At 46.8% G+C, this 11239-nt stretch overlaps 1 protein-coding gene across 1 annotated transcript in view; it reads left to right on the plus strand.

Annotated features, from left to right (window-relative positions):
• PHC1 (polyhomeotic homolog 1 (Drosophila)) overlaps positions 1–7637 on the plus strand; it is a 13330-nt gene extending 5693 nt beyond the window's left edge. The window contains exons 6-14 of the mRNA XM_010291315.1: positions 1–120; positions 446–1206; positions 3337–3484; positions 3591–3799; positions 4552–4666; positions 5250–5358; positions 6028–6178; positions 6794–7025; positions 7313–7637. The exon at positions 1–120 is cut by the window's left edge and continues 367 nt beyond it. Coding sequence (XP_010289617.1) covers positions 1–120; positions 446–1206; positions 3337–3484; positions 3591–3799; positions 4552–4666; positions 5250–5358; positions 6028–6178; positions 6794–7025; positions 7313–7467 — 2000 coding nt within the window. The 3' untranslated portion in view covers positions 7468–7637. The remainder of the gene's footprint in view (positions 121–445; positions 1207–3336; positions 3485–3590; positions 3800–4551; positions 4667–5249; positions 5359–6027; positions 6179–6793; positions 7026–7312) is intronic.
• The last annotated feature ends 3602 nt before the right edge of the window (positions 7638–11239 follow it).

An 11239-nucleotide genomic window follows, 5' to 3' on the forward strand; every position in this document is an offset into this window, starting at 1 on the left:
CAGAGAAAGAGAAGGCAGCCGCAAAGAAGGGTGAAACAGACAGTGGCGGACAGCAAACGGTGGGCATGAACCTGACCAGGACCGCTACACCGGCACCCAGCCAGACATTGATCAGCTCAGGTAGGTGCAGAGCTGTTCCTTCTCTTCAAGCCCGCTGGGCAAGACTGCCATTTGAAAGTCCAGTGGTGAGAGGTTTTCCAACACTCCTCCCTGCCTTCGGGCTCCCAGAAGCTTGTCTCCAGGGGTTGTCCCTCTCTGTATCCTTCTCTATTCAGGAGAAGTTGATTTAGTCCGTCGGGTCCTCTGACGGTAAGCTATCAGTGATTTTTGGAGCTTAATGATTCAAACCAGTGCAGTGGCTGCCTGCCTTTTTTTGGTTGTTGTTCCAAGCTTCACTGTTGCTAACTTTTGTGCTCTCCTCTTTTCCCACTCTGTGTTTGTATAGCCACATATACACAGATCCAGCCACACTCGCTGATCCAGCAGCAGCAGCAGATCCACCTGCAGAAGCAGGTGGTGATCCAGCAGCAGATTGCCATTCATCACCAGCAGCAGTTCCAGCACCGCCAGTCCCAGCTCCTCCATACCGCCACCCATCTTCAGCTGGCCCAACAGCAGCAACAGCAGCAAGCACCATCTCTGACCCAACAGCAGCAGCAAGCTCAACCTCCGCAGCAGCAAGCTCCACCTCAAAACCAGCAGCAGGCTCAGACCCTTGTGGTGCAACCCATGTTGCAGTCCCAACCCCAGCCTGTGCAGCTCCAGCAGGACAGTCCTTGCCAGCCAGCCACCAAATCACCTGTTCCAATTCAGTCAAAGTCTCTGGTCACTCCCATCAAACCACCTCAGCTTGGGCCTGCCAAAATGTCAGCAACACAGCAGCCTCCACCACACATCCCAGTGCAGGTGGTGGGTACCCGACAGCAGGGCTCAGGCCAAGCCCAAGCACTGGGTTTGGCTCAGATTGCTGCAGCAGTGCCGACATCCCGGGGAATGCCAGCTGTGGTACAGCCTGTTTCCCAAGCCCATGCTGCTTCCCCGTCATCAACTTCAGCTCCAGCATCCTCACAGGAAGCTCCTCCTCTCACCACAGGGGTGAATTTGGCACAAGTTCAAGGCACAGCCCACATGGTGAAGAGCCCAGCCTCCTCTCCAGTAGTGACTCAGATGCCAGCAGCATTCTACATGCAGTCTGTCCAGTTGCCAGTAAGTGATACCATTGAGAAGGAGAATAGCATATGGATTCTCTTTGTTCATTCCTAGGACACCAATCACAGTCCAGGCCCAGGTCAGTGGGATGGGATGGGTAAAGGGTTTGGGTAAAGGGATGTAGAGGCTTTTTCCTCTCAAAAACACTAATTCCACTCCAACCCTTGGGATTACTGACTACTCTTCCACATCATCATTCAAAGGCTTGCATGAAGTAAATAGGTGAGACTCAGACCCTGACCCAAATGGGGTAGGTGTCCACATCACATACTAAATATCACATTTAACAATGTGGTGGGTTGACCTTGGCTGGCTGCCGGGTGACCACCAAGCTGCTTTATAACTCCCCCTTCACAACAACAGGACAGGAGTAGAAAAATACAACAAAAAGCTCATGGGTTGAGATAAGGACAGGGCGATCACTTGCCAATGACCATCACGGGCAAAACCCCCCTCAATTTAGGGAAATTAATTTAATTTATTGCCGATTAATCAGAGTAGGATAATGAGAAATAAGAAAAATCTAAAAAACACCTCCCCCCACTTCTTCACGGGCTCAACTTCACTCTTGATCCTGCCTCCTCCCCCTGAGCAGTGCAGGAGGATGAGGAATGGGGGTTGTGTTCAGTTCATAACATTTTGTCTTTGCTGCTCCTTCCTCATCATGCTTTTCCCTTGCTGCAGTGTGGTGTCCCTCTCATGGGATACAGTCCTTCACGAACTGCTCCAATGTGGGTCCTTTCCATGGCGTGCAGTCCTTCAGGAACAGACTGCTCCAGGGTGGGTCCCCATGGGGTCACAAGTCCTGCCAGAAAACCTGCTCCAATGTGGGCTTCTTTCCGTGGGGCCTTCCAGGAGCCTGCTTCAGCATGGGCTGGCTCTCCACAGGGTCACAGCTTCCTTCAAGGTACATCCACCTGCTCCGGTGTGGGGTCCTCCACGGGCTGCAGGTGGATATCTGCTCCACCGTGGTCCTTCATGGGCTGCAGGGGGACCATAGTCTTTACCACAGGCTACAGGGGAATCTCCGCTCTGGTGCCTGGAGCACCTCTTCCCTCTCCTTCACTGACCTTGGTGTCTGCAGGGATGTTTCACATATTCTCACTACTCTCTCCCAGCTGCTGTTGTGCAGTATTTTTTTTTACACTTTTTTAAATATGTTATCATAGAGGTGCTACCAATGTCACTGATGGGCTCAGCTTTTGCCAGTGGCAGGTCTGTCTTGGAGACAGCTGGAACTGGCTGTATTGGACAAAGGGGAAGCTTCTGGTGTCTTCTCACAGAAGTCGCCCCTGCAGCCTGCCTGCTACCAAGACCTTGCCACATAAACCCAATACAAACAATAACTGGCCTCTTTGTTGTCTCTCTCAGGAGAAAGATGAGAGCAGAGTGGGCCATGAAGACTGAACTCCCCTCTCCTCACTAGGTGTGGATACCTCTGGGTCAGAGACCCCTTGGTGTGTGGTACCAGCCACTGACTCTAGGCCTCAGAGGATCCTCTCTGGAAAACAAAGATGGCTTATGTTCCACAGGCCTCGTCCATGCTGCTGTGAATTGTCCAGCTGGGGCCTGCCTAACTCTCTGGGACAACAGCACTTTGCCAGCTCAGATATCCTAAGCCAGTTGCTGAGACTGTTTCTAAACTCTGGCCGCTTCTTCAGGAAGGTGTCACAGGATTTGTCTGATTTTTAGAGTGGGGGGACAACTCTGCTCTCATCCAACATCTGTCCCTTACTCTTTTGACTCTTCTTCATTGACACTGATCTGATTTACCCTAAAGCCTGTTTAGAAACTGCTGGGTGACTTCCATTTCTTTCTTCCTGGAATAATCCTTTGAGGTTCACACAGTGTCTTCGTATTATATCAATGTATCAACATGAATTGGGACACCAGATCCTAATCATAGTGGTATGGTAGTGAGTCTTCTGAAGTTCTACTCCCTGCTAGGCAAATGGTCCTAAGTAGAGCTATGTACTGTGAGAGAGCTAGACGCATCTCCAGGAGAAGGAACCAGGCTGGAAATGAAGTACAGTGGAGCAGGATGCATCTTCCTTTTGCCTTCGGTCTGTTTTGTTCTTTGCTTTGGAGCTCCTCTCTCTGCTTACGTGTTCCTCTTTATTCACACAGGGCAAGTCTCAGACCTTAGCGGTAAAGCGCAAGGCAGAGTCAGAGGAGGAAAAGGAGGAGTCACCCAGTGTCACTGCACTCCTGCCTGCCAGGTCCTCTCCTGTGACAGACAACCCCAAAAACATGGAGGAGAAGAGTGGCCTTGCAGGTGAGGTACAAAGGAGAGCTCTGGTTGTGTGTGCTAATGATCTGATCGATTCCATTCGAAGTAGATGGATCAAAGGTAGCTGACTCTTGTGCTGTTAACTTTCCAGATAAGTCTGATCCTGCTGCCATTGCAACTCCAAATACCACCTCAAGTGAAGGAGCATCAGTCACTACCTCTTCTGCTCCCACCCCAAACCTAGCAATGGTGTCACGTCAAATGGGAGACTCCAAACCCCCACAAGCCATCGTCAAACCCCAGATCCTCACACACATCATTGAAGGCTTTGTCATTCAGGAAGGAGCAGAGCCCTTTCCGGTAGGGATTCTCTGCTGTAGGGGAAGGAGGTATAGCACTCTTTAGGGAGGGTGGTAGTCTTCCATCTTTGGACAGGAGTTTCTTTCCCTGTATTCCAACTCAACATTTCTTTAGCCCGAGATACAGGTAGTGAAGAAGAAGGGAAAGGAGGGAGGTGTTATACATGAAGCAAGGCATTAAGTGATGGCATTAAAGAGAATGAGTTGGAAGGAGTAAAAGTGTGATAGAAACTGTTTTCCTTCTAGTGATGCCCCATTCCTGGAAGTGTTCAAGGCCAGGTTGGATGGGGCTTTGAGCAACCTTGTCTAGAGAAAGGTGTCCCTGCCCATGGCAGAGGGGGTGGAACTAGACAATCTTTAAGGTCCCTTCCAACGCAAACCATTCTATGATTCTCCAGTAGTCCCCAAAGCAATAATTTATGCAGGAATTGTAAGAAGGTTCTTCAGTCTGATTTTTAGTGAGGGAAAGGTGCACTGCATTTTGAACAAGCAGCAAGTGAAGTTAAAGCAAGTAAGGGGACATGTAGTTACGTGGAATTGCAGGATATTCAAGGCAGATAGTACTTGGTGATCTTTGAATGAACCACCAAGCCTGTGAGTGAGGAAGGAGTAATAACTTTGTTCAGCATCTCTCCTTCCCTAGTAGGCAGAGGGATTCTTCTGAGCTGTAATAAGGTGTGAACGGCATATACCTTACAGAGGGTGGTGGACACAGAGAATCCTTTACTGATAGGCACATCTCTTCCTCTCCAGGTGGGTTGTTCTCAACTGCTCAAAGAATCTGAGAAACCATTGCAGGGAGAGGTTCCTTCTGGCCAGAGTGAAAACCTGTCCAGCAATTCTCCGGGGGGGGACAGTGCTTCTATGGGTGAGTTTCAGCACCAGGAGGCCTAGCTAGTGTCACTGAAAGTTCCTGCTCTCTGATACTGTATTGCTAACTTTATACATTACGGACTTGTATCTCTTCCTGCCCTTCCTGCTAACTCCTTAGAGATTGAAGTTATGGACCTATGATCTCCTTTTCTTGAGTGCCAAAAGACAATACTTTTTTGTTGTTAATATGATCTAACACACGCTGTAAGCAGGAGAATCTGAACTGTACCTGTCTCTAATGACTCTGAAGGCTGTGTGAACACAGCAGAGAGTGCAGTGATGGAGATTTCCCCCCCAGCCTTGTAGGATATGAGGGATGTGCTATTTTTTCTTTGTTCAGTGAAACAGTACTGACAAGGAGAAATAACTCCTATGTTCAATATCTTGGGGACCTAATTAGTGGAGCTTCTGCCGTTCTTTCCCCAGGTTCTTCCCCCAGCTAACTGCTTAGTAGATTCAGTAGAGAATAGTCCTTGGAATCTGTCTGCTTGGAAGAAGAGTAGTGGAATGGGGAATCATTGTGTGTGATCTGCTTCAGTTCAGATCATCAACTGGTGCATATCTCTGTATCTCACTAGAGCTTGATAAGAAGGCAAACTTGCTGAAGTGTGAATACTGTGGAAAGTATGCCCCAGCAACCCAGTTCCGTGGCTCCAAGAGGTTTTGTTCCATGACCTGTGCTAAAAGGTAACAGCAAATCATAATCTTCCTTTTCTCTGATTATACATTCTCTGGAACAGGGCATGTGCCCCTTTCCAGGTAGCATACAACACTTCAGTGTATCTGATCCTCCCTCCATGGGATGCACTGGCCACAGACATCCTTTAGGACTCTAAATGATTTGTGAATGCTTCTAGGTCTAGAGAGGTGGATATGGTGTTGAGTGTAAACAGGATTTCTGACTTGCTCAGAAAATGAAGTGGGAAGGGGGAAGTTCTGGGGTTTCAAAGAACCCCTCTTCAGTCAAGTGTATGTTTGACTGACTATACAAATGCATACTGGTAGCTGTCTGCTGCACTGGTACTAGACAAAGACACAAGGGAGCATTGGGGAAAAAACCTGGGGAGAAGCTAGATTAGTCATTGCTGCCTCCTTTTGATAGCAGAGTGCTTGTTATGGGTCTTTTTTCCCTTAGGGGAATGACTTAATTGACCTTCAGATGTTAGATCAAGACTCTGGTGTCCAATTATTGCTTGTGCCTGAAGTCTGGACTGGTTCCTTCCAAGGGGAAGTCTTAGAAGGGGGAGGAACAGGACTTAATGGTAAAGAGGAGTTTTATCCCCATCTAGAGCAAGGAGAAGCGGTAGGTTGAGAACTGCTGTTTCCTAACTGCTGTTCTGCTTCTACTTATTTGAGGTACAATGTCAGCTGCAGCCATCAGTTTCGGCTGCAGAGGAAGAAGATGAAGGAATTCCAGGAAGCTAACTATGCTCGTGTGCGCCGACGGGGACCGCGGCGTAGCAGCTCTGAAATTGCTCGAACAAAGATCCAGGGCAAGCGCCACAGGGTAAGAACACAGTCCTGTCTGCCTCTGTCAAGGCAGGTCTCAGTGTAAAAATTGTCGCAGCTGGATTCACTACTTTCTCACAGTGGATGTAGTCATCCAGGACGTGCCAAGTGCACACTGACACAGTTGTTACATAAGGCACAGTGAGTTGTTCTAATTGCTCATAGACTGCAGAAAGCAGATTCACATTTGTACTTGTTCTGTTCACTTTGCGTTCGCTCCCGCATGTGTCTCAGAAGTCTCAGTGAGTGAGATCAGCTGACAGCCTTGGTAGAAAACAATGCACTTTTCCTGTTTGACTAGCATTCTTCCACCTGAATGATTTGAATCATATTATAGAAGAATTGAATGAGCTTCAGTGCTGATGTGAGGAAGAGGAATGGACTGGGGGGGTGGGGGGGATGGGCAGAAGGAAGAGGAGGGGAGGTGAGAGTAAAGTTTTTCCCTTTCTGGCATCAGGGAGCTCTTATGTCAGCTGTGCCTGGACCAACAGCCTGAGACAGTTGTCCCAGACTGTTGGGACAACTGCTGTTCCCAATGTCTTGTTTTGCACCTAGTAATCATGAATTTCTTACAAAACACTTTTTGTTTTCTTTCTTTCCTATGGGCTTGTAGGGCCAGGAAGACTCAAGTCGAGGCTCTGATAACTCCAGCTATGATGAAGCTTTGTCCCCTACATCTCCAGGACCCCTATCAGTACGGGCCAGTCATGGAGAGAGGGACCTGGCAAACTCTAGTATGGCCCCACCTACCCCAGATCTACATGGCATCAACCCAGTCTTCCTGTCCAGCAATCCCAGTCGTTGGAGTGTGGAGGAAGTGTACGAGTTCATTGCATCACTGCAAGGTGAAGTTAAGATCCTTTCCTGCACTCCTGTGATCCAGTAGCATGGGGAAATTTGTTGGCTCACTTTCGGTGTCAGTGGTGCCTGGTGCTTTTATTGTGCTTTTGCATGTTTCTGAATTGGAGTAGGTCATACAGATGGATGACTTGTCCTCAGACAGACTGGAGTGTGCGTGTGGGGTTAGATTCCTAGCTTGCTTGCTATGCCAGCCAGAAGCCCAAAGAGTGGGAGCAAGCATAGTGCCCAGGGCACATCTGTTTCTTAGTTGCTGGTGATTTTGGTTTCACAGGTTGCCAGGAGATTGCAGAGGAGTTTCGGTCACAGGAAATTGATGGCCAGGCCCTGTTGCTTCTGAAGGAGGAACACCTCATGAGTGCCATGAACATCAAGCTGGGACCAGCTCTCAAGATCTGTGCCAAGATCAATGTCCTCAAGGAGACCTAACAGGTCTGAAGCCAGAGGTCTCACTTTTGCTCTGACCCAGGGCAGCTGCCAGCTTTGGAGCATCCTGCTGGGTTGGGGAAGAATGGGACGGTCCCCTGTGGTCTTGCATTCAAGAAGAATGAGAAAGAATTTAACTGATTGAAACTGCCATGCACGAGCCCATGTCTTGGTCTCTTAATGGTGCTACAAGGGGGAGGAAAACTCCCACCTGGGGCCTTGAAACATCTTTCCTTCTTCCTGATTTTGAATATGCCTCTCCCATATGCCACATAAAGATGTGAAGGGGACCTCTTTCTGTCTTAGCAGACTTCTGAAAGCGAACTGCCCTCACCCCTTTTTGCTACAGCAGGTCTGCTAGATCTTAGTTTTGAATCTCACTGTGCCAAAACTTGAGGCATAGGAAGAGCCAGCCCCACATGAACATTGGGAACAGCCGTGCTTGTGGCATTTAGGAAGGGGAACTAATAAATTCCAAGTGACAGAGGTGGACAAACCAGAATTTGAGCAAAAGGGACTGCCTTTGTTCCACTCAAAAAAAAACCCCCAAAAACCCAAAACCCAACAAAAACAAAAAACAACAACAAAAAAACCCCTAGGCTGCTCATGAACTGGGTTTAATAGCCATTCCAGCGTGCATACCAAACTTGAAGGCCTGTGGCAATAGGAGCTGCCTTAGCTTTACTGTCTCCTGTAGAGATGCGAGTGAAGATGGAAGTTGTGGCAGCTATTCACTCCAGATGCTTCTCTCTGAACCAGTCAGAGGAGGATTTATTCTGAGTACTTGTGACAAGGTGATGGGAAAATCAAAGGGGAGGGGGATTGTCTCACATTAGGGAACCCTGTGGCACTAGGTTTGTCTCCCCTGTTGTGCTAGGGCATAATTTACAGATCCAAAGCATTTTCCAGAAGCGCCAAGGCTCTTCATAAAATGGGCTGGGGTTTTGGTTTTGGTTTTTTTTGTGTTCTCTTATCAGTTTGTATTATTTTTGTGTCCATCTTTCATTATTCTCAGGAGAGCTTATGGGACAAAGTTTAAGCTGGCAGGATTATATTGCCTGTGTCAGCACTTTTTTTTCATTGGTCTTGAAAAACAAATATTTCTCTTCCTCCATTAAGAAAAAAAAACCACAAACCCCATACCCTACAACTGAATACTAACCCTTTCTAAGGGGTATAATTATATTATAGGCTGAGTCCCTTCCTTTCAGCCCCTCCACGTTCGAGGTTTTTTTTTAAGGACCAAATGTGGTATTCTGATGTTTTGTACCAGATTGCCAAAGGTGAAAACCTGGGCACAGTTCTATTCCAGAAGTACCTCTGCTTCAAACAAACAAAACACCTGAAGAAATTACACAAAGCAAGAAGAGGTAAGTGCCCCCTACAGCCAAATAGCTGAATACAAGATAATTTTATAAACCATGTCTCAGCTTTCCTGTTTTCAGAAGTTTCATGTGAATATTTGAGTGAAACATAAGACTGTTATGTGTGGAAGGCACCTACTGTTGCAGGAAAGCTGTAGTGGCATGGGAGGAGGCCTAATAGCATAGATAGGAAAACTAAATTACAGATCTTTCTTTGGACTAGGCTCCTTATTGACCCATGTTAGAAAAAGAGAGGAGAGAAAATGCTTAGAAACTGGTTAAAATGTGGCAGCAGCTTCCTAGTCTTAACTGTGCTGTTGAATTTCACTTTAATGACATCTTTGTTCCTGTGAGAGAAGACTTCCACAGCTGCTTGAATTAAAATAGGCCTGAAGGAAGCTGCCCATACGTGCACCCTGATAATACAATTTGGTCTGAGGTAATTTGGGGGCAGGGAAGCAGGGGGGTTACAGTCTCTAACAGCAATCAGCAGAGGAAGGCTGCCCTTAAACCATTTTATCCTTAGCAGGCTGGGTGTGATAGAACTGTTTAGTTTGACCCTTGGCAGGGTAGGCAGGCAGCCAGCCTGCCTATGTTACTAGCTACTTCTGAGGACTGGATTTTATTTCAGTCAAATGGGAAGGCTTCACTTCTTCATTTCACGTTCAATGTTCTTAATAAAAAATATGCTTGTTCAGGCTTTGCAGGTCTGGCTGCTTTTTAACCACCTCTCCAACCTGAACATTAACCTAGTGTTTGAGAAGTACAACCTTCATCAGAAAGTTACTTTTGATTTTTATTGTTGCAGAAAAATATAGAGCATAGGAAACTTTTCCCATCCACAACTACCTGAGTTTTTAAAGTTTCCACTTTGAGAAATGTCTATAGCTCTCCCTCTTAAGCCCTAAGGGAAGTGGAATGATACAAGGTGGCAGCAAAAAACATGTACTAACAAGAAGAGATCCATTCCTGGCAAGAGTAGTTCAGGCACACGGCAGCACATGCTAAGGACCCTTCACCTTTGGTTAAGAAAGATGTTAGATGTAAGCTCCTGTTACATTAGCACAACACTTCACCAAGTTTTTTGGTAATTTTATTCTTGAAAGTTGTTTTGTACAAAAAAAATTACCTTAAACACCACCATGAAAAACAGTAACAACAGACTTAGTGACTTCCTCTTTTTCCCATGTTATGAGAAAGATTGAGACTGTAACAAAAGTCAAAGAAAGCAGGAATTGTTTGCCCACTCTAAACCCAGCAAGAAAGCAGGGCCACCTCTTTTCCCTCGATGTCACTGTTTTGGCAGTATTAAATACACAAACCTTGTCTGTACTCTGCTGTTAACAGTAGTGGCTTGCTTATTCACAGTCTCTGCCCTCAAGACTGAGGACAGTTCTCTGCCAGCCTACAACAGGGCAGAAGGGGATTGCTTAGAGTCTAGCCCCTCAAATAAAAGCAATTAAGAATCAAGGTGCCAAGTTCCTGAAGGTTCCCATTAAGTCTTACAACTCATCTGTACCTGCTTTTCACCAGAGCCACAGGAAAACGTCTCTCTTACTCCCAGCCAGTAGCAGTATGTGAGTACCATCTGCACAGGGCAAGTGTCTTAAGACTGGTCTGCACCATGCTTAAGGGGGCAGTGATTGATGAAAGCTGACCCTGTAAGTGCAAGAGTCCCTCACGCAGGTTTTTAAATGTGCTAGCATTCTTTTCCTTGGCTTCTATGGTTCCTTTTTTATAAAAATAAATTCTGGTAGCTTCAGGGGAAAACCCTCTGCCAAACAAGGAACTTTTTGGAGAGCATGAAATCACAATGCTGACTGTGACTGAGCTGTGTGGGCAGTTGCCTTGGGAAGCTTGTAACAGAACTCAAGTGGCACCTACCCATCTCATTTTCCCTTGATGTCAGTTTCAGTAAATGTTCCCTTTATTTAGCAGCACATCATTTCCTTTTGCTTCTCAATGATTGAGAAGACTGAGACAATATTTTGACTGAACTGGAAAGTCACAAGACTCTAACTCTTGTAGTTTTTCAGCATTGCCCTTCTCCAGTCTGAGAGGATAGCATGCATCCCTTTACACCTGTTGAAGGAAATGGGTGTGTACACTTCAACATATTGCCATTAGGAAAAGACTGCAGAGGTGCTAATGCCTCTTCCACCCCCGTGGAGTCTGGCATAGAGCACTCTATGCAGGTTATGCCAGCGGAAAGCTAGAAAAGCTGAAAATGCATTCAAAGAAAAATAATTCCAGTGTCTTACAGAACCTGTAAACCCTAGGGAGGTACAGGGGGGAGACAGAAAAGATCCCTCCTATAGTCTCAGCTGTTTTAGCCCATCGCCTCTTCTTCCTCCCCCTTTCTGCACTGATTCATGTCCCTTTTTTCCTCTCAGTAATTCATCTCCCATTCC

Source organism: Phaethon lepturus, unplaced genomic scaffold (assembly GCF_000687285.1).
Source record: "Phaethon lepturus isolate BGI_N335 unplaced genomic scaffold, ASM68728v1 scaffold19357, whole genome shotgun sequence".
Classification (NCBI taxonomy): Eukaryota; Metazoa; Chordata; class Aves; order Phaethontiformes; family Phaethontidae; genus Phaethon; species Phaethon lepturus.